This window comes from Dendropsophus ebraccatus, chromosome 4, assembly GCF_027789765.1.
Source record: "Dendropsophus ebraccatus isolate aDenEbr1 chromosome 4, aDenEbr1.pat, whole genome shotgun sequence".
NCBI lineage: Eukaryota > Metazoa > Chordata > Amphibia > Anura > Hylidae > Dendropsophus > Dendropsophus ebraccatus.
The window spans coordinates 10,956,549-10,979,485 of record NC_091457.1 but is presented as its reverse complement, the minus strand read 5'-3'; the positions used below and the strand labels follow the sequence as shown (position 1 = coordinate 10,979,485).

Here is a 22,937-nt window from a genome sequence, read left to right as displayed (position 1 = left end):
TTATAGTCCGGTGCGCCTTATATGTGGACCGGGACAGCTCCGGCCTCCATGGCACAGATAGACGCAGCGCAGCGCTCCCTCACCTGGACTCCTGTGCTGTCCCGCTCTCTCCAGACGGGGCTGAGCGCTGCTGTGCTGAGGTGTCTGCATTCCGAAGGGGAGGGGGAGCACGAGTGGAGGCAGAGGGAAACTAAGGCCCCGTTCCCACTGAGGAAAGGTAGCGGAAATCCGCAACGGAATTGTCCGCCCCGTCGCGGATTTCCGCTACCTTTCCTCAGTGGGAACGGGGCCTAAGGCCTATGCTGCGGCTCTGCGGTTAAGCTCGGCAAGGGTCCGGGGAGAAGGTATTTGCAGGCAGGCTGTTCTGTCAGGCACTCTGTTACCTGTCAGATGAGGGAAGAGTACGGGCTGCCATGGGCTCCCTGCGTGTCCCTGCTGATGCTGTGTGTGACGGAGCAGTCTGCCACACTGCTCCGCCGCCGGCATATGAGCAGGAGGGAGGGGGAGCCGCAGGGACTCCGGCGCCATGTTGCTTTGACCGGGCAAAGGGGAGAGAGGCTTCCAGCTTCCTCCGTGCTTCCTCCGCCAAACTTATACACTATAATGCGGTGCGCCTTATAGTCCGGTGCGCCTTATAGTCCGGTGCGCCTTATATATGAACCTAGATGGCTTAGCAGGCTAAAATTGGAGGTGCGCCTTATAGTCCGGTGCGCCTTATAGTCCGAAAAATACGGTACCCACTCACGTAAGTATGTGACATTGCAGGACCAGGATCTGCAGGAGACCGTTTTGTGAGCAGTGACGCTGCACTGTGGGGGCACAGTGACAGGTAAGTAAGGATTCTATATCATGTTCCCCTCACCCCCTGCCCACTTGGGATGTTTAGGTTTGGCAACAGTTCTCCTATGTTCTGATGATTGTCCACTACTCATGGGGCACTGCTGTGTGCTGGCCCCCCAGGCTAAAGTTTGCCAGCCAGCCCCTGATGGCGGATCACTGGTGGATTAACATTTTCTAGAAAACAAAGGAAGAAAAAAAATCATGAAACATTTGATAAAAGTAAAACTGTATTAGTAATAGTCCTAGTATCTGTACGGCTAATGGTCGGGGTAATGATAATGGACGGAGCTCACGTCATTGGGAAATATCTCAATTAAATGAGACTGAATGGGCTGAGCTGCAGGACCAGACATGGCTGCTTATACAGACAAGTACACAATGAAACTCTATGGCCTGTTTATTACGCTGTTCCTCAAGGAATCCATAGGTCGGACCCCCTTCAAATAAACATTAATGGTGCGTTCACACCTACAGGATCTGCAGCTGATTTTCTGCAGCTGATTTCATCTAAATAACTGAACACAGCATCAGATCTGCTGCAGATCCAGTAGGTGTGAACGCACCCTAAAGGGGTTATAAAGGATTAATAAACATGGTTGTTTTCTTGCAGAAACAGCGCCACTCTTGTCCTCTGTTTGGGTATGGGATCATGGCTCAGTTCCACTGAAGTTAATGTAGACAAGATGTAATACTACACACAAACAGGTGTGGTGCTGTTAAAAGAAGCTAATCTTCTTTCTTATTCCTGGATAACCTTTTTAATGGTCTGTGCTAAGAGAGTACGACTGTAGGATCGGTCTAGACAGAGTTTGTTACCATGGAGGCTCATAGTTCTGCATAGGAGCTGTATAACCAAAAAGCAGAACTGCCGCATAGTCAAGAGCAGCCATTACTCCCAAAGGCTTCACTGTGGACTGGTATGACCCAGGGATGCTTAAAGGGGTTATCCAGTGGTAGGAAAACATGGTCACTTTCTTCCACAGACAGCACCACTCTCGTCTTTAGTTCAGGTGTTGTTTGCAATAAAAGGGGTTTGTTCACCAAAAATGTTTTCTTTCAAATCAACTGGTGCCAGAGATTTGTAATTTACTACTTATAAAAAAAATCTCAAGTCTTCCAGTACTTATCAGCTGCTGTATGTCCTACAAGAAGTGGTGTATTTTTTCCAGTCTGGAGAACAGGAGAGGTTTTCAATGGGGATTTGCTGCTGCTCTGAACAGTTCCTGACATGGACAGAGGTGGCAGCAGAGAGCACTATGTCAGACTGGAAAGAATACACCACTTCCTGCAGGACATACAGCAGCTGATAAGTACCGGAAGACTGGAGATTTTTTTATAGAAGTAAATTACAGATCTCTGATCTGAAAGAAATATAATTTTGGTGAACAACCCCTTTAACCCTTAGAGGACCGGGCCAATTTTTCAATTTGTGCGTTTTCGTTTTTTCCTCCTTGTGCTTAAAGAGGACCTGTCACCCCCCGTGCCGGGGTGACAGGCTCCCGACCCTCTGTTAGATCCCCTATACTTACCTAATCCCGCCGGGTCCTGAGTCGGCCGGGTCCCGGAGATATCAGCTCCCGAAGCCCGGCGCGTGCGCTGAGAGATGAGTCCGATGCCCATAGAGAATCACGGAGCATCGGACTCCCCATTCATTCTCTATGGGCGTCTGACTCTGCTGTCAGCGCGCGCGCCGGGCTTCGGGAGCTGATATCTCCGGGACCCGGCCGACTCAGGAAGCGGGACCCGGCGGGATCACGTAAGTATAGGGGGGTCTAACAGGGGGTCAGGAGCCTGTCACCCCGACACGGGGGGCGACAGGTGTCCTTTAAAAGTTCCTCAAGTCGTTACGATTACAACGATATGTAATTTGTATAACTTTTATTTTATGCGTTGGCTTTTTTATTTTTATTTATAACATGGGAAAAGGGGGGTGATTCAAACTTTTATTAGGGGAAGGGGCTTTTTTTTATTAATAATAAAACATTTTTTTTTCCCACTTATACTAGAAGTCCCCTAGGGTAAGGGTTATTCCCCCTGGGGTTAGGGTTATTCCCCCTGGGGTTAGGGTTATTCCCCCTGGGGTTAATAATAATAAACCTAATTACAAAGTTTCTTAAAATCGCCAGGACTATTGATTTCTGCAAAAAAAAAAAAAAAAAAAAATCGTGACATTGACACTTTAAATAATACTTACTTTTAATTTACAAATTTTCAACCTCAGAACCTTATGGTGAACCTCCAGAATGATCCATTTCTCATCAGATATGTGTTGAGATAGATGTATGAGGCAGACACAGTGGAAGTGGAGCCATGTATCTGACATTACTACAGGATCCAGGTACAGGTCTGCGGAATCCTTGGTGTGTAACAGCTCATCCTTCTCACCATTATCTCTGAGTCTCCAGGAATCTACTTCATGTCTTGTTGTCCGCGTTCCTGAGTCTTCCTGCCAATACAACTTTATGACAAGATTTTGTGGTCTAAAGCCGGATATACGGCATACCAGAATTGTATCGCTGCCATTTTTAGTAATCTCCGATACCCGTAGTAACACTGTAAAAAAAAACAATATAATTTAATAGAACACATAGAATGTGTGTCATTCAGTATTGTATGTATCGGGGGTTCACTCTGTACTCACACACTAGAGTGTTAAGAATATTGTCATATTTTGTATATTTAAAGAAGCCATTACGATATGGCTCTGACCTTCTAAACACTTAGTGATGGTTACATTTCTAATGTAAGTAAACACTAGTGCTATGCAAGTAACTCTTTTTGTACCTCAGCCAATGAAATACTGACACAAGCCTTAGGGTGGTATTACACGGGCCGAGCAGGGCCCGATAATACCTGTAAACGAGCAGCGATCTGCTAGATCGTTGCTTGTTTACTGGGCCTATTACACGGCCCGATAATCGTTTGACAAGAGCTGCAAGGACATCGTTACCGATGTCCTTGCAGCCCTTGCTAAACTGGCATACATTACCTATCCACGTTCCAGGGCTGCTCCTGCCGTCCGCTTCTCCCGGGGTCCCGCGCGCACTCTAGCGTCACAGCGGCCTATCAGCTGGTAGGCCGCTCAGCCAATCACAGGCCGGGACCGCCTGTGATTTGCTGAGCGGCCTATCAGCTAACAGGCCTCTGTGAAGCTAGAGCGCGCGCGGGACCCCGGGAGAAGCGGACGGCAGGAGCAGCCCTGGAACATGGATGGGTAATGTATATCGTTAGTCGCTGGCCACGCCCCGCTTTACACGCAGCGGTGCGCGGTCGGCGCCCAACGAAAATAGGGTCTAACCTATATCAACGATCGGCTGATCGTTGTCATCGGCTGATCGTTGCATTTATTACACGGAGCGATAATCGGCCGAATCGGGCCAATTCGGACGATTATCGTTCCGTGTAATACCACCCTTAGTAGTAGAACACACGCCCCCAGGATATATAATGCTGCCATCTTTGAATAAACTAAATACACTTTGACCATCAGTGTGTCAGCGGGGTTCTTCCGTACACGAAATAGTACTTTATAACTTGTCATTTGGAAGAGACAGGAATTCCAAACTGCTGGCACTGTTGGATAGCTGTTAGGACAAGGTGACACGTGGTAGCTTTCATATATCTGTCTGTGCTTCCAGAATGTAGAAAAATTAGTTTATTCTCCAGTGCAAAGAGGAGTTTCCAAGAGCCTGATCTGCTGCAAGCTGTAACACCTCCTAGTTGGGGCTCAGCTTCCAGCAGACTCAATCGAGCAGGGATAGGATAGTCATCTCCAGTCCGGCTACTACCACATATACTTTATATCAGAAGGATTTCCTAGTAGACAATGTATGTAAAGTTCTTACCATTTTTATAAATATATATTCCTGCGATAATAAGAAGAACCATGTATGTAATCACAACTGTTATCCCAGTGCTGTCCCCTGTAAGGAAGAAAAGAGAACAAAATTAATGGATCCACAGTTAGTGGCAGTGATCAGTGTGATGACCGCTCCTTAGGCCATGTTCACACAATGTGATTTATACGTGAATGAATAGAATCCCGGCCAGAGCGTATACACATACACTGACGTCAGTTTTCTGCAGCCGCTATTCATTGAACACAAAAGTGTACTGGTGTACTGGTATAGTATATAATAATGGGGTAGATGGGTGCCCCTTAGTTAATAGAGTTGTCCCACAGTAAGTACAGTTACCCCCAGTACATACGGTTGTCTACCAGTAGGTTAAAGGACAACTCCGGCCAAAAGTATTTTTTTATTATGTAATTACTTATGGAAAGTTAGACAAATTTCTAATGTACATTAATTATGGGAAATGCACATATATTGCTATTTCCCTTAATTTAGTAGATTATGGAGTGTCAGAATTCTGCCCAAAGCCGTGACGTCACAAATCACTTGTAATTCCTATGGAGTGTCCAGCAGGGGATGCACTATACATAGAAGTCAATGAGTACCAATAACTTCTATAAATAGTGCGCCCCCTGCTGGATACTCTATGGATTCACTTGGTGTGTATGTATATGTAATATACAGTATGTTTTTGATTGAATACACTTATTGAATACTTTGGGGAGCAAGTGTCCTTGTTCCCTGAACTATACCATAAATGTATTCAACGAAAACATTTGGAGGGCTCTGAGCAGGGAGGGAGAGAGGTGCCATCTACCTCCCCCCTCCCTCCCTGCTCGGTGCTGTTCACATATACACAGTACTACTCCTCCCATCATCTGCTCATAGTATGTAGTACCTGTGCTATCCCCATGACATCTCAGCCGCGGTCACGCCGCTCCTCACACATGGGCTTTATCATGCCTCCTCCGCTCCTCCCTCCTCCTCCTCCCAGCTTCAAACTATCCTGCCGCTGACTCACCGCCCGGCCGCCGCTCTCTGCTCACATGCATGCCGGCCATGTTAGCCCTCCCCCACCCCGCAGGGAGCACTGCGCTCCCAATGCTTTCCGGTGTCCCCGGCCAGCATGCATGTGAGCAGAGAGCTGCGGCCGGGAGGAGGAGGGGGAGTGGAGGAGGCATGATGAAGCTCATGTGTGAAGAGCGGCACGGCCGGCAGCAGAGATATCATAGGGGTTGCACAGGTACTACTCCCCCATCATCTGCTCATACTATGAGCAGATGATGGGAGTAGTAGTACAGTGCATATATGGCGGCAGTGGGGAGGGGGGTGGGCAGACTGTTTAGTGATGGCCCTGGTATTACTCCTCCCATCATCTGCTCATTATGAGCAGATGATGGGAGGAGTAGTACTGTGCATATATGTGTGAACATAGCCTTACACTGTATATTGCACCCAGTAGCCATTACTGCCATACGAATGAAGTCCAGTACACTAACAATACTAATACCAATAATACTAACAGTACCAGTTTACAAGGGACATATATTACCCTAACAACAATGTTACTAAATAAAACACACTCCACAAACACCAATATTACCTCATAAAGTGACCATATACAGGTTGATACCAGCTCTACACAGACACTGCATACCATATAGGTGATTACAGTGTAGATACATCCAGTGACTCACAGGGGGCACCGTCTATCAGTTTCAACTTACATTGACCTCTATGGTGTTTGGGCAAATCATGGTGAGCACATTTCTTGATTTCGCAGTCTGAAAAAAAATGATACTTTCATTAAAGAAGTATTCCAGGTTAAAAATCTAAATGTCAGATCACACAATGTCCGACTGCTGAGACCTCCCAAATCTCAGGAACCCAAGTCTCAAAATGGAGAAGCAAGTGATGCATGGATGTTTCTCCATTCATTGTCTATTGGCGCACTGGCGATGTGCTAAATGCTGTGCTCGGATATATCCAGTGCTCCCCTAGACAATAAATAAAGTGGCCTTGTAACTCGATGCTTGATTCTCATGGAAGACTCTGGTCCCTGTCTTTAGGGTCGTGGAGGGTCCCAGTGGTCTAACTTCCTGCAATTTGACACTATGGGGGAGATTTATCAAACTGGTGTAAAGTAGAATTGTCTTAGTGGCCCCAAGCAACCAATCAGATTCCACTTTTAATTTTTAAGGAACCTGAGGAATAAAAGGTGGAATCTGATTGGTTGCTAGGGGCACCTGAGCCAGTTCTGTTTTACACCCTTACTCTCCATCCTGTGGTTAGGGGATATGTGCTTTAAGTTGGAATACCCCAATAAATATACACCAAATGTTCAACAAATTTTGCATAAATCAATAGTACAAGTGAATAGTATAAAGCCCCTATTACAAGGGACGACATAGAGGGGCAAACAAGCGCTGAGTATAGAGCGGCGGCAGCAAGCGGGTGAGTATAGGGGGACCGCGGAGAGGTGCGGGGGGCTGCCCAGGTGTTCGCTAGATGGTCCGGGCAGCCCATAGAGGATAGAGGCGGTCTGCTGCCGCTGCTCCTATTCCACGGAGCGATGGCAGTAGATCGCTGCTATCAAAGTACTCAAGTGGCAATATGAAGCACTGAAGAGGAAAATGAGAAGACGGTAAGTATCTTAATACGCTGCGTGTATGTATACCAAAAGGTAAACAAATTTGGTATTGTTGGATTCGTACTGACCTGTAGTAAAAACTTTATATGTCAGTTTTACTATAGGCTGAACTTTTTTTGGCATCATAATACATTATATGGTAAAATTAAAGTGCCAGTAAAGAGTTCTCTTGAGCTTGAGAAAGGCCCTCCTGTATTAGAGGGCAGAAACGTGTTGCCACAAGACATCTATTTTTTATACTCTATGGACTGTTAAACCCGCAAATGGTTCGTAAGGACCGCTACTGATATCACAAGTGGTTTCAATACGGAATTTTGCTATTGATCACCTGCGGCCATTTTTGAGAGGACACCCTGTTTTCTGCCTGGTCCGACGGAGATTTACCTTCTGGTGATCACTCAATGAGCTGGTCTGCTTGGAAATGGACTTAACCTGTTTATGGAAAGTAGCTAAAGAGTTTTATAATTGAAGAAGATAAATAGTCGGATTAGTTCTGAAGGAGCCATTTTCTGAAAATACAGATATATATTAAAGTAGATACATGTATATTTTTCCCAGAACATGTATTTTCTTATATTCACTTGTACTATTGTTTTTTTTTTTTTGAACAAGTAAAACTACAAGACATGTACCAACCATGAGTGGCCCAATGGGCACCAAAGTGTCCCTGTTGTTATAGGTTTCAAAATCTAAATCAGCAGTAGATGTGATATAAAACAGGTTTTCAATTTACATTCATTATTATTTTTTTAGTTATAATGGGAGCCATGGGACTTTCTGTGTTTTTTGTTTGTTTTTTATGCAAAAAAAGACTAGAGGCCAAACACAGGAAGTGCCGGTCATCTGCGGACTCACAGACAAAGAAGCAATTGTCAAGTTGACATGTGGTAGACGTAACTACAGAAAAAAGGCCCAAAAATAGGTACAACATATGATATCATAAAATGCAGTAATGGAAACCAGATCCAAATAGAGCTGAAACAGGAAGAGAAGAGAAACAGAAGGGGTAGGGAAGGAGCTATTGGTGTGAATTGGTCCAAATAATACAACATATGGAAAAAGCGAGCAGAACAGTCGTAAAACTACGCCATGAGATTCTCCATACGCTTAATGACTTCTAACCTGAGCAACCACATAGAGATGAGAGGAGGGTCTGGGCAATGCCAGAGGGCAGGTATACAGACTCTTGCAGCATTAACCAGGTGACGGAGCTCAGAGTGCAAGAAGAAGAAGAACACCGGAGTAAAAGACACCTGACAATCTGTGAAGGTAGAGATACATCTCCTTCCAAAAGGGCGTCAGTTTGGGGCAACTCCAGAATGTGGGAAAGAAAGTTCCCTCCTCCCCGTAAGATCCTCTGAATTTGTGTGGGGACCCGGGATCACCTGAACAAAACCTTAGACCTGGCTTCCTGCACTCGGGATGAGATAGATGACGATTGGGTGTGAAAGCCTGGGAAACCTGAGCTTCAGACAAGGACAAGCCCAAGTCTGCTTCCCAGGTGGCCAGATAGGGAGGGCTAGGTTGATCGGGTGCGGAGCCCAACATAGCATAAAGAAGGGAAAGTGAGTGCCGAAGCGGACCAGAGCCCATGTAAAGTGACTTAAAGGGATAAGAAAATGAGCAAAAGAGGAAGGGGATGGGAGAAAAAGAAGGAAATGGTAAAGCTGAAGGGATCTCCAAAACCCAAGGGGACAGGGATCAGAGAGATCTTTGAGGCCACATTGGGAGAGCCAAGAAGAGGCATGAAATATAGTCCTTGCCTACCTTGGACCATCTTCGAAACGTAGGGTCTTGCAGCCCTGGGAAGGATGGAACATCGGGGAGAGATGAGGCACCAAAAAAACGACAGAAAGATGTTTGTGGCATATTTTTACTGTAGGTGCAATTGTGGGATGAGAGCCTACATGATGAGTAGAGGAACCAGGGGGCGGCTAGAAGAGAAATCGGGGAGAGAGCGGCATCAACTCTAACCAATAATTTAGTCAAACTGTGCCGACCCCTCTGCTTGTCTTGGGACAGGGAAGTTTTAGCAAGTCAGGACAGTTTGTGGGCCCAGATAAACTTGGTAAGTAAGGAGGAAAGTTCACGGAAGTAGAATAGAAGTATATTGATCAGTAAGGCTTGGACTAAATAGAGTATTCGGGGGAGCACATTCATTTAAAGACAAAGCATGGACCAGACCAAGAGAACATTCCCCTGTGCCACCTCTGCAAGTCCTCAGTGATCTTTTTAATCATGGGAGGAACGTTTTCCTTGAACAAATCAGTGGTATTTGCAATAAGCTGGACGTCCTTGGGGTCAATTTTTTTATTATTATTAAAAACGCTTCTGAACCTTAAAGGACAACTCCGGCCCAAACTATTTTTTAATATGTTATTACTTATGGAAAGTTAGGCAAATTTCAAATGTACATTAATTATGGAAAATGCACATATAGGGCTATTTTCCTTAATTTAGCAGATCAGGAAGACTTCAGATTCTCTAAAAAAAAGTGACGTCACGAATCGGGGGTGTAATTACAATGGAGTGTCCAGCAGCGGCACACTATATATAGAAGTCAATGAGTACCATTGACTTCTATATCTAGTGCGCCCCTGTTGGACACTCCATTGGAATTACAATGGATGTGTATGTAAATGTAATATACAGTATGTTTTTGATTGAATACATTTATAAAATACTTTGGGGAGCAAGTGTCCTTGCTCCCCAAAGTATTCCATAAATGTAATCAATCAGTACATTTGGATACTGTAAGCCCGCCGCTGCCGCCACCCGCCACTGCTCTGGACTACACTGAACTACTACTCCCATCACCTGCTCATAGCATGAGCAGGTGATGAGAGGTGTAGTAGCTTTATCGCTATGAGATCGTCGCCGCTGATGCTGCCGGGCGCCGCTCATCACTGCAGCCATCATCCCCCTCCGCTCCCCCCTCCTGCTTCTTCCGGGATCCGGCAACTTTACACTATCTGATGGCTGCCTCCCCGCCCGGCCGCCGCTCTCCGATCACACATTCCAGCTCCTGGTGCTTCCTGGTGTCCCCAGGCAGTATGTGTGATTAGAGAGCGGCGGCCGGGCGGGGAGGCAGCCATTAGATAGTGTAAAGTTGCTGGATCCCAGAAGAAGCAGGAGGGGGGAGCAGAGGGCGATGATGGGTGCAGTGATGAGCGGCGCCCGGCAGCATCAGCGGCGGCGATCTCATAGCGATAACAAAGCTACTACACCTCTCATCACCTGCTCATGCTATGAGCAGGTGATGGGAGTAGTAGTTCAGTGTAGTCCAGGGCGGCGGCGGTGGCGGTTCAGCGGGCTTACTGTAATGGATATCCAAATGTACTGATTGATTACATTTATAGAATACTTTGGGGAGCAAGGACACTTGCTCCCCAAAGTATTTCATAAATGTATTCAATCAAAAACACACTGTATATTACATTCACATACACATCCATTGTAATTCCAATGGAGTGTCCAGCAGGGGCGTACTATATATAGAAGTCAATGGTACTCAATGAATACCATTGACTTCTATATATAGTGCGCCCCTGCTGGACACTCCTTTGTAATTACACCCCCATTTCATGACGTCACGGTATTTCAGAGAATCTGAAGTCTCCCGGATCTATTAAATTAAGGGAAATAGCCCTATATGTGCATTTCCCATAATTAATGTACATTAGAAATTTGTCTAACTTTCCGTAAGTAATAACATATTAAAAAATAGTTTTGGCTGGACTTCTCCTTTAAGTCTTTTAACATATTTAAAGGTTTTGATCATGTCCCCCCCTTTCGCTTCTTTCCGTCAGACAATCCGTATTTAGATTCTTAAAGTGTCCCTGTCATTAAACAAAACTGCTGACATGTCTGAGCGACATGTCAAAAGTTTCAATTGATGGAAGCGTTTATACTCCGCGGCCTGAGGAAGGTCCTGGCTGGACTGAAACGTTGCTCTTATGGTCTCTTGCTCTCTTGTACTTATCATAACGTTCGGAGTTACACCTTGTTTATTTTCACTGTACAATAAACTTTCACTTTGCATGATTTAAAGAGTGCCGTGATCTTACTACCTATTCTAGTATCCTGGTTAAAGAACCTATTGACCACTGAGCACCTACTATAGTGGTAAGAGGTGTGCAGCACTGATGTACAGAAGCAGCAAACAGACACACCTTACCTACCAAACCTTCTCCTATATCACTATCCTTACCTACCAACCCTTCTCCTATGTCACTATCCTTACCTACCAACCCTTCTCCTATGTCACTATCCTTACCTACCAACCCTTCTCCTATGTCACTATCCTTACCTACCAACCCTTCTCCTATGTCACTATCCTTACCTACCAAACCTTCTCCTATATCACTATCCTTACCTACCAAACCTTCTCCTATATCACTGTCCTTACCTACCAACCCTTCTCCTATGTCACTATCCTTACCTACCAACCCTTCTCCTATGTCACTATCCTTACCTACCAACCCTTCTCCTATGTCACTATCCTTACCTACCAAACCTTCTCCTATATCACTATCCTTACCTACCAACCCTTCTCCTATGTCACTATCCTTACCTACCAACCTTCTCCTATGTCACTATCCTTACCTACAAAACCTTCTCCTATGTCAATACCCTTACAGGACCTCTGCTCAGAATATACTCCAGCCCTCTGATATCTATCCTTCAGCCAACCACAAATCCACTGAATTATCCATGGATGAAGTCCAATTCTCATTAACTTCTCTATCAGCTCTTTATGGGGAACTGTATCAGAGGCTTTGCTGAAGTCCATGGAGGCGATATCCATGGCACCACCTTCATCCAGCACTTTTGTGACATAATGAAATACATCAATGAGATAAGTCTGATATAATCTGCCTGCAGAAAAGCCATGCTGGTTCAGGTCCATCAAGTTGTTGACTTTTAGGTGATCAATTATCTTCTTATTTGTGAAAAGTTTCAAACATTTTACTATTACAGATGTCAAGCTAACTGGCCTGTAGTTACCCGTATCTTCTCTACTGCCCTTCTTGTGGATGGGTATAGGATTTGGCATCCTTCAATCATCAGGAACATCTCCAGTTAGGAGGGATTGGTTATAAAGATCTGTTGGGAGGAGTGGGGGGTTCAGCAATCATTGTACTCGAGCCCTAAGCAGCGGCAGTGCAAGGATCATTCTAAGTAGTAGATCCATTAATGTACACTGTATTGTACTAACCACAAGAATTAATCTGTCACCTGACATAGATACTGAAATACCTTCAACAGGTTGAGAGAATAACATGACATACTATATAGGAGAGAGTGATATGACACACCATACAGGAGAGTATAACACCACATACTATATAGAAGAAAATAGCATTATATACCATATAGGAGAGAGTAATATACCATACCTTTAATAGGTTTCACTGATAGGGTAACATCACAGGTAAGAGGGTCTCTCAGTGACCTGTGGGTGATGACACAGGAATATACATCTCCATCCTCCTCCGTGCTCATAGGCCTCACGGACACTAAACTTCTCACAATGTAGGTTCCATCATGGTTCTGTACTGGTATACTGGTGTAGGTCCGGTTATCCATTTTCGCTTTGTTCAAGGAATCATTCCCATGCTTCACCCAACGTATTCTCACAGTTTCTGGATAGAAGCCGCTGACATAGCATGTAACCGATCTCTCAGTGTTTGGATGCATCTTTAGTCGGGAGTCACTTACTGTACAGGTCGGTACGGCTGAGGAGAAACAAAGACATTAATGTTATAATGTAATAAAAAATACTGATCCGCACCATACGAGACAGCTGCAGAGGCAACTACCCATTACTTATTCACATGTTATATCCAGCGGGGGCAGAAGCGGATTATAACAGGTTCGTTTTGGGCCCTTTCAGTGGGGTATTGTCTCCTTTCTAAAGTTCTGTCATGATTTGCAAAAACATTGCTGCTTTTCTACCTCAATTTAGCAAAAATCAGGGCATCACGACATTATCTATCCTGTACTATGAACACCAGGCTAGTGCTGCTATAGTAACAGTGAGGTGGGGGCTGCCTCGTTGAACAGCCCGGGGCTTATAGTAAAGTTAATCCGCCCCTGAGCAGCGGAACTACCACCATAGTATCGGTGCTCATCGAATCAGGGGCCCAGTTGGCCGACACTGAAAAGGCCTGGGCACCTTGGGCCAACATCATTTGAAAAGAAGGGGTCCGTGGAGCCTCAGTTACGAGTTACTCAAAACACGAGAATAGCCAGATATCCCTCTCTCCAGAGAAGGAAGCCCATTGCCAAGGGGTGCCTCCTATTGGGGAGAGCACCAAACCACCCTGATACGTAGTCCCTCAGGTCCTCACTCTGTTGCGAGCTTTGGGACCTAAATATTGAAACACCAGGGTGGCCCCTGTGAGTCAAAGTCTAACTCTGTGGCGAGTATAACAACATAGAAGACAAGGGTTGCCAAGGCTAGGCATCCATCCACAGACTGCAGTTTCAGGGTATTTGCCCCTCGTCAGTGTGAGGTAGGATTCTGGCTACTGGGACAATGAAAAATAGACCAACAAAACACAACAATCACTGAACAGCGAAAAAATCCAATGGAGTACTCGTTTACGAGTCTCCACTGATTGCCCCCTATAAAATTTGAATATGCAAAGAAGGGGTCCGTGGAGCCTCAGTTACGAGTCTCCACACTGACGAGGGGGAAAATACCCCGAAACTGCAGTCTGTGGATGGATGCTTAGCCTTGGCAACTCTTGTCTTATGTCGTTATACTCGCCACAGAGTTAGACTTTGACTTACAGGGGCCACCCTGGTGTTTCCCTATTTAGGTCCCAAAGCTCGCAACAGAGTGAGGACCTGAGGGACTACGTATCAGGGGGGTTTGGTGCTCTCCCCACTAGGAGGCACCCCTTGGCAATGGGCTTCCTTCTCTGGAGAGAGGGATATCTGGCTATTCCCGTGTTTTGAGACTCGTAACTGAGACTCCACGGACCCCTTCTTTGCATATTCAAATTTTGTAGGGGGCAATCAGTGGAGGCTCGTAAATGAGTACTCCATTGGATTTTTTTTGCTGCCAGATGGATGTCTGCTGCGCTGCAGCTAGGTAAGTATTGTTTTTACACTGGGAAATTGCTACCCAACAGGAGGATGCCTACATGGTGGGATGGGGTTAACTTACAGAGGATTGTACTTTAACCCCCTCCCCCTGTGTAGGCAATCCTCTGTAAGAGGGGTTAACTTACAGAGGATTGTCTATATGTGAAAGAGGTTAATTTACTAGGGCATGCCTATATGGGGGAGGGGGGTCGGCCTATATGGGGAGGGGGTTGTTCATTTCCTGTCCGCACAGCACACCAGCAGATGTTTTGAAGAATACAGTAGCGGACACTGGGCAGCCTGGGAACCAGCAGCTGCAGGGGAGCAGGACAGGTAAGTATACACCTGTACTCTTTCTCCCTATATACACTCCCCATTTAAGACCAGCATCTATCAAGCATTAAGAATATCAGGTGGAACTACAATAAGTATCTGAGATGGAAATACTTAAAAATAATTAAATATTTTTGTTAAATATAGTATTTATGCTGGTATAACATTAGAATAAAGTAAGGTTTGACCTTTTTATCCAGGAACAGTGTCACTTATGTCTATAGGACGTGTCTGGTGTTTAGCTTTGCCTGATGAGATTCCCAGGTATAGTCAATGAGCTGTGACCTCCATTGTGTGTATAGTAATACTTACCTGACACCTTCATAGTGACTTTCCTTATTGCTTTCTCAGGAGTGACATACACAGAGCAGGTGTATTCTCCTTCATCACTGGGCTGTATATTGGATATATACAGGCTGCCATCTCCTCCTATAAGTCCGCTGTCTGGTATATGTGATCCAGGTCTGTATTGGGTTCGATTTCCACCGTTAAATAAATACACTTCTTTTTCTTTTTCTTCCAGTGTTCTCAGATTCCAGCGCACGCCAACTATAGAGAGAACCAGCGATGAAGCCTCATATCCATGGAAGAGACAGGGGAGGGTTGTATTGTGACCTGGTGGGACCTCTATAGGGGAATCCACCCTGCGGATCTGTAATTTACCTGAAAGACAAACAGGTAGAATCTAATCAGCAGCATAGTAAGGCTATGTTCACACTACGTGAACAACCGGCCGTTCTATGACTCCGGGTGATCTTTCCGGCCGCGGAGCTCCCATGGCTCACAGTGAAGCAAGCGGCCAGAGCCGCTTGCTTCACTGTGTGAACTGACAGGTCTTTTTTTCCGGCGCCGCACGGGATCCCGGCCGGAGCGCATACAATGTGTGTACGCTCCGGCCGGGATCCCATTAAAAATAAAGCTATGTCCCCCCCCCCGCAAAACTACGGCCGTAGTTCTGCGGCGAGAACTACGGCCGTAGTTTCACGTAGTGTGAACATAGCCTAACATGACGTGTTATATATACCCTCTATAGTACAAAGCTAAGGTGATATAATGATTACAATGCAATAAACTAAGATCCTCTGGTCAAAGCTTTAACCTCTTCATGCTCCATGATGCACAAATCCATTTGGAGTAAGAGTTATTTCACTATCCGTGATAGATAGATAGATAGATAGATAGATAGATAGATAGATAGATAGGAGATAGATAGATAGATAGATAGATAGATAGATAGATAGATAGATAGGAGATGGATAGATAGGAGATAGGAGATAGATAGATAGGAGATAGATAGATAGATAGATAGATAGATAGATAGATAGATAGATAGATAGATAGATAGATAGATAGATAGATAGGAGATAGAAGATAGGAGATAGATAGATAGATAGGAGATAGATAGATAGATAGATAGATAGATAGATAGATAGATAGATAGATAGATAGATAGATAGATAGGAGATAGATAGATAGATAGGAGATAGATAGATAGATAGATAGATAGATAGATAGATAGATAGATAGGAGATAGATAGATAGATAGATAGATAGATAGATAGATAGGAGATAGATAGATAGATAGATAGATAGATAGATAGATAGATAGGAGATAGATAGGAGATAGAAGATAGGAGATAGATAGATAGATAGATAGATAGATAGATAGATAGATAGATAGATAGGAGATGGATAGATAGATAGATAGATAGATAGATAGATAGATAGATAGATAGATAGATAATAGATAGATAGATAGATAGGAGACAGATATTCCACAGCACTCTGAATATTTAAAATGACTTTTATTCCATAACGTCTTCAAACAACAATAGGTGTAACACAGCAGAACAATTAGGGTGCGTGCGACGTTTCTGCGGTCTGACACCGACATTTTTGAGCCTAACACGAGAGCAAACAACGTCATTATACAAATGTATCATATCACAAAACATAATTGGTACAAAAAGGTGTCCATCCCAATGTTTCCATGTGCCCTACTCACTGGTTGTGTATTCGGAGGGCGAGTGTACAATGTAAAATAAAACATAACCAGCTTGAAGATGTTGCAGCTGCACTCGCTATAACACTGTACCGAGCACACTTGGATGATCACATAGTTGCAGCGGGCGTGCTACAGAGTACGAGCAATGATGTCAGTAAGAAAACGTCCCCTCGGTTACATAAATCTCATGCAAGAACCTTATTCATAAAAAACACGGTAGGACAACATAGCTTCCAGCTGGTGGCGCTGTGGGCTGGAAACCAGCAGCTGTTCCCTAATGACCATGTGACCTCAATGAACTGGAGCAATGTGTGCAGGGGCAGGATGACTGCATTACTGAGGTTATTCCTGCAGTATGGGCTGTCACTACTATTCACACAGTGTACCGCAGTTCTGTATGGACTAGACACACCTGCCCTGTACTCTGTAACACCACCACCACTAGACACACCTGCCCTGTACACTGTAACACCCCCACCACTAGACACACCTGCCCTGTACTCTGTAACACCACCACTAGACACACCTGCCCCGTACACTGTAACACCACCACCACCACTAGACACACCTGCCCTGTACACTGTAACACCACCACCACTAGACACACCTGCCCTGTACACTGTAACACCACCACCACTAGACACACCTGCCCTGTACACTGTAACACCACCACTAGACACACCTGCCCTGTACACTGTAACACCACCACTAGACACACCTGCCCTGTACACTGTAACACCACCACTAGACACACCTGCCCTGTACACTGTAACACCACCACTAGACACACCTGCCCTGTACACTGTAACACCACCACTAGACACACCTGCCCTGTACACTGTAACACCACCACTAGACACACCTGCCCTGTACACTGTAACACCACCACTAGACACACCTGCCCTGTACACTGTAACACCACCACTAGACACACCTGCCCTGTACACTGTAACACCACCACTAGACACACCTGCCCTGTACACTGTAACACCACCACTAGACACACCTGCCCTGTACACTGTAACACCACCACTAGACACACCTGCCCTGTACACTGTAACACCACCACTAGACACACCTGCCCTGTACACTGTAACACCACCACTAGACACACCTGCCCTGTACACTGTAACACCACCACTAGACACACCTGCCCTGTACACTGTAACACCACCACTAGACACACCTGCCCTGTACACTGTAACGGTTTGCATGGTACATGTTTACAAAGGGAACAATTTCCACATGGGCCTGTACTGTACTTAGACTTGTGCTTGGGGGTCATCAGGTTCATCAGGTGACTATGGACCAATGGCTCTTGGAGGTTCTTCCCTTCTACATGTTAGATTAGGGTTCTCATTGATCACCTCTTACAGATCCCTATGAGCCAATACTTTTGGTTTCCTGATCATATGTCCCTATGGCCGCCAATGTTCCAGTGGACAAATGCTGCGATTTAATAAAATCTCTGCACTGTCACTCCACACTGTAGTGTAACCGCCATCCTCTGTCACTCCGCACTGTAGTGTAACCGCCATCCACTGTCACTCTGCACTGTACTGTAACCGCCATCCACTGTCACTCCGCACTGTAGTGTAACCGCCATCCACTGTCACTCCGCACTGTAGTGTAACCGCCATCCACTGTCACTCCGCACTGTACTGTAACCGCCATCCACTGTCACTCCGCACTGTAGTGTAAATGCTCAGTATAATATACAGTAACCCTAACCTGTGCTGTGCCACTACTCTACAAAAGATGCCAACACACTAGTCATATGGGGGCAGCTGATTATTACTGATCTCTAGGTGTATACAATATACAGGGTGTTATCGGTTATCACAGCGCTCTCGACGTGTACCTCATCATACACCTCAGCGGCTGCAGAACCTCATCATACACCTCAGCGGCTGCAGAACCTCATCATACACCTCAGCTGCTGCAGAACCTTATCATACACCTCAGCTGCTGCAGAACCTCATCATACACCTCAGCTGCTGTATTATGGTGGAGGTGCAGGAGGATAAAGGGGGTAGTAGTAGTATGATGGTGCAGGGGCAGGAGGAGGTAGGGGGTAGTAGTATGATAATGCAGGGGCAGGAGGAGGTAGGGGGTAGTAGTATGATAATGCAGGGGCAGGAGGAGGTAGGGGGTATTAGTATGATGATATAGGGTGCAGCTGCATCATATGGGCACAAACTACCAGTATATACAGTCAGTCAGTAGGGTGCTATCTCTGGGCCACAGTCTGTATGCTGCTCTGAGGTGGGTTGTGTAATATACTGGGGACCTGATACTGGGGTGTGTAATATACTTGGGTCCATGCTATTGGGGTTGTGTAATATACTAGGGACCTGATATTGGGGTGTGTAATATACTAGGGACTAGTGATGTCACGATACCAGAATTTTGAGTTCGATACCGATACCAACTTTTTCTTTTCAATGCTCGATACCAATTCGATACTTAAAAAATTATATTTAAGAAAAAACAAACAAACAAACAAACATAAGAATAGAAATGACCCCCCCCCCCCCCTCCCCCAGGTTCAGGTCAGTACGAACCAATTTATGTTCCCTAATTTTATTACTTTAAAAATAAAGTCCCCATTATTTAAAATAAATAAAAACTTGCCCAACTCTGCCTCACTTTTTTTATCTCTCCGCCTGTCTGGCTGGGGGGTGAGGGGCATTTTTTGCGCTGTGATCTGTAGTTTTATTTAGTACCATCTTTTTATGGGGTACTGTATTGGGTGGTTTCTGCACTTGCTCGGTAGTATGGACAATAACACTTCAGCTGCCAGGGATGGGGATTGTAGTCATGTAACACACAACTGCTATCGGGGAGGATGGGGGTTGTAGTCATGTAACACACAACTGCTATCGGGGAGGATGGGGGTTGTAGTCATGTAACACTTTAACAATCAGAGGGTGATGGGGGTTGTAGCCATATAACAGACACCAGCCAGCAGGGGGGATGATGGGGGTTGTAGCCATATAACAGACACCAGCCAGCAGGGGGGATGATGGGGGTTGTAGCCATATAACACACCAGCCAGCAGGGGGGATGATGGGGGTTGTAGCCATATAACACACCAGCCAACACACTCCCTCCCAGTCAGAGTCAGGCCGACTGTAAACCCCCCACATTGTGTCTGCTCCGGAGTCTCCTGCCGGCCCCGGCCTCCCGCCTCCTCACACTCCTGCCGCCCCCACCACCTCATAGTCCGGTGCAGATGTAGTGGCCGCATCTCCTGTCGCGCCCTGCTCCAGCCTTCTCCTCTCCCGGACACCGCTCTCCCTCTCCAGCCCGTGACCCTGCTCTGCCCGCAGTCATTAGCAGCGGGGGTCTGCTACACACAGTAGCTGACCCCCGCTGTATATGGAGCGGGCTCAGGAGGGGGGTAATGCCGCTGTCAGTGTGACAGCGGCATCTATATAGTTACATAGCCGGCACTAGCAATAGCTATGTGCTGGCTATTTGAATTTGGCGCCGACGGGGGAAGAGGGTGCGCGCGCCGAGGAGATGACAGGTGGGAGCAGGGGGCGGCAGACAGAGAACACGGCCGGCGCTCATATAGCTGCCGGCCGTGTTCCCTGCGCTATACTTTATGTTAAACTGCATAATAGTGCAGTTTAACAAAGTTTCGATACCAGGAAATCCTGGTATCGAACTGTTTTTCGGCCCGGAATATCGATAGTAGTATCGATATTTCGGTGCATCGTGCAACACTACTAGGGACCTGATATTGGGGTGTGTAATATACTAGGGTCCTGACACTGGGGTGTGTAATATAATAGGGACCTGATATTGGGGTATGTAATATACTAGGGACCTGATATTGGGGTGTGTAATATAATAGGGACCTGATATTGGGGTATGTAATATACTAGGGACCTGATATTGGGGTGTGTAATATAATAGGGACCTGATATTAGGGTGTGTAATATAATAGGGACTTGATATACTTGATATTGGGGTGTGTAATGCTCCTTTTGTGTTCTGACTGTAAAAGTATAACTAGAAAATTCTGAAAAAAAACACCACTTGAGACAAGCCACACCCACAATAGGCAGGAAGGTTATATTTTGGCGAGACAAAAGTTTTGTCGCCCACAGAAAGTAATGTGAAAATCAAACAAATAATTCACTTCAAATGCAAAGATGTTATAAAAAGAACTCCAGCACCCCAGACCTTCACTTGAATTGAACCTTGACCTCTGACACCGTGCCAAACATCTACCCTGCGACCTCCGACACCATGCCTAACATCCCCCCTGCGACCTCTGACACCATGCCAAACATCTACCCTGCGACCTCCGACACCATGCCTAACATCCCCCCTGCGACCTCCGACACCATGCCTAACATCCCCCCTGCGACCTCTGACACCATGCCAAACATCTACCCTGCGACCTCCGACACCATGCCTAACATCCCCCCTGCGACCTCCGACACCATGCCTAACATCCCCCCTGCGACCTCCGACACCATGCCTAACATCCCCCCTGCGACCTCTGACACCGAGCCAAACATCTACCCTGCGAGCAAAGTCTGGATTATTAAGAGGCTGAAGACCGAATCCACTGCCGAGGTGGCTGGCACCATTAAAGGGCTTATCCAGCGCTGACCTCTGGGAGGCATGTAAGACGGCATTCTCTGCTATTCCTGTAATCTTCATCAATAAGTTGTATGAATCATTGTCGATACACATGGATGCCGCCTTCAAGCTCATGGAAGTCACACAAAATCTTAAAGATGGCTCTAATAGCAGCACAACGTCCTTCACCAATGTTAGGAAACAGCTTCGTATTAGAAGTGAATTATTTGTTTCATTTTCACATTACTTTCTGTGGGCGACAAAACTTTTGTCTCGCCAAAATCTGACCTTCCCGAGTTCATTAAATGATCAATATTTGAGCAGTGAAGAAAACTTATTTTTGTTAAAAAACCTCATTTGGGAGGGTCTCCGCTTTCATAACCAAATCATTTCCAAAACCAATGGATACATTTTACGTCAGTTTATAGCTTTGGTTTCTGCAACATGGAGAAGCGACAGAACATCTGTAAGGGACTGTATATACATGACATGTGACTGGGGTGGTGGGGTGGCAGCTGCAGCCAGAACTATAATATAGTAAAAGTGGAGACTTACCGTGTGTACAGTGATAGGAGTATATAGCGGAGACTTACCATGTATACAGTGATAGGAGTATATAGCGGAGACACTTACAGTGTGTACAGTGATAGAAGTATATAGGAGACACTTACCATGTATACAGTGATAGGAGTATATAGCGGAGACACTTACCATGTGTACAGTGATAGGAGTATATAGTGTACAGTGATAGGAGTATATAGGAGACACTTACCATGTATACAGTGATAGGAGTATATAGGAGACACTTACCATGTGTACAGTGATAGGAGAGGAGGCTGCAGAGTATAACCAGGGGGATCAGCACAGACCAGTATACTGTCATCTCCATTCCGTGAATATAATCAGCCAAATACCAAGATCAGAACATAAAGGGAGAAAACTCATACAGGGAAGTCCAATGAGGGTGTACGCTGAGCTCTTCAGCTGAAAAACTACAATTCCCATCATACCTGGGCAGCCACAGCTATATCCTTAATTGTCCAGGCATGATGGGAATTGTAGTTTTTCAGCAACTGACAATGTGGGAGTCGGGCTGGTCCTTGCATCAGTTTCCTCTCCTCCTCTCCTCATCCCTGCTCCATGGGCGGCTCCTCTTTTTTATCCACACCTTCTGTCTGACAGATCAGGCTGAACTTGGTTTCCTATTGGCCAGTTTATTATTCACGCTCAGTCTCCTCACCCTTTTGTTTTAGAGCTCCCTGTACACTCCCCCCTCCCCCTCTCCCTCCTGTGTCACATGTCTCCATAATATTGTGAAGCATTGGTCACCACACATGGCAGAAACTTCTTCATACTGTTATATATCCTGTATAGACCTATATATGTATCTGTATACATCTTTATATCTCTATGTATTTATATGTATATTTATCCCTATATACACATCTCTCACTATATATTTCTGTGTGTGTGTGTGTACATGTCAGTTGTCTTAGACTTTTTCTGACAGTTAGTTAGTGCGCCTGCAGAACTAACTGTCAGAAAAAGTCTAAGAGAACTG

General features: G+C 45.6%; 1 protein-coding gene across 2 annotated transcripts; it reads right to left on the bottom strand.

Annotated features, from left to right (window-relative positions):
• Positions 1 to 443: 443 nt before the first annotated feature.
• Positions 444 to 22,369, bottom strand: LOC138789430 (natural cytotoxicity triggering receptor 3 ligand 1-like). Of its 2 annotated transcripts, XM_069968072.1 has the most exons (7): positions 22,187 to 22,369; positions 15,085 to 15,435; positions 12,744 to 13,082; positions 6,422 to 6,478; positions 4,686 to 4,763; positions 3,035 to 3,393; positions 444 to 1,014 (listed from the first exon to the last, which is right to left on the bottom strand). In XM_069968072.1, the coding sequence occupies exons 1-7, from the start codon at positions 22,263 to 22,265 to the stop codon at positions 994 to 996; spliced, it is 1,284 nt and encodes a 427-aa protein (XP_069824173.1). In that variant the 5' UTR covers positions 22,266 to 22,369; the 3' UTR covers positions 444 to 993. The 2 variants fall into 2 exon arrangements, with proteins under 2 accessions (XP_069824173.1, XP_069824174.1); XM_069968073.1 differs by lacking the exon at positions 6,422 to 6,478 and having other exon boundaries at positions 445 to 1,014.
• Positions 22,370 to 22,937: the final 568 nt, after the last annotated feature.

Excerpts from the sequence above, each read along its gene's own strand:
- LOC138789430 (XM_069968072.1), bottom strand. The coding sequence starts at position 22,265 with ATGGAGATGACAGTATACTGGTCTGTGCTGATCCCCCTGGTTATACTC. Across the intron at positions 3,394-4,685 it reads AATATATATTTATAAAAATG|TGTTACTACGGGTATCGGAG; the intron begins GTAAGAACTTTA and ends TTTTTTTTACAG. Across the intron at positions 1,015-3,034 it reads TGAAAATTTGTAAATTAAAA|AAAATGTTAATCCACCAGTG; the intron begins GTAAGTATTATT and ends TTTGTTTTCTAG.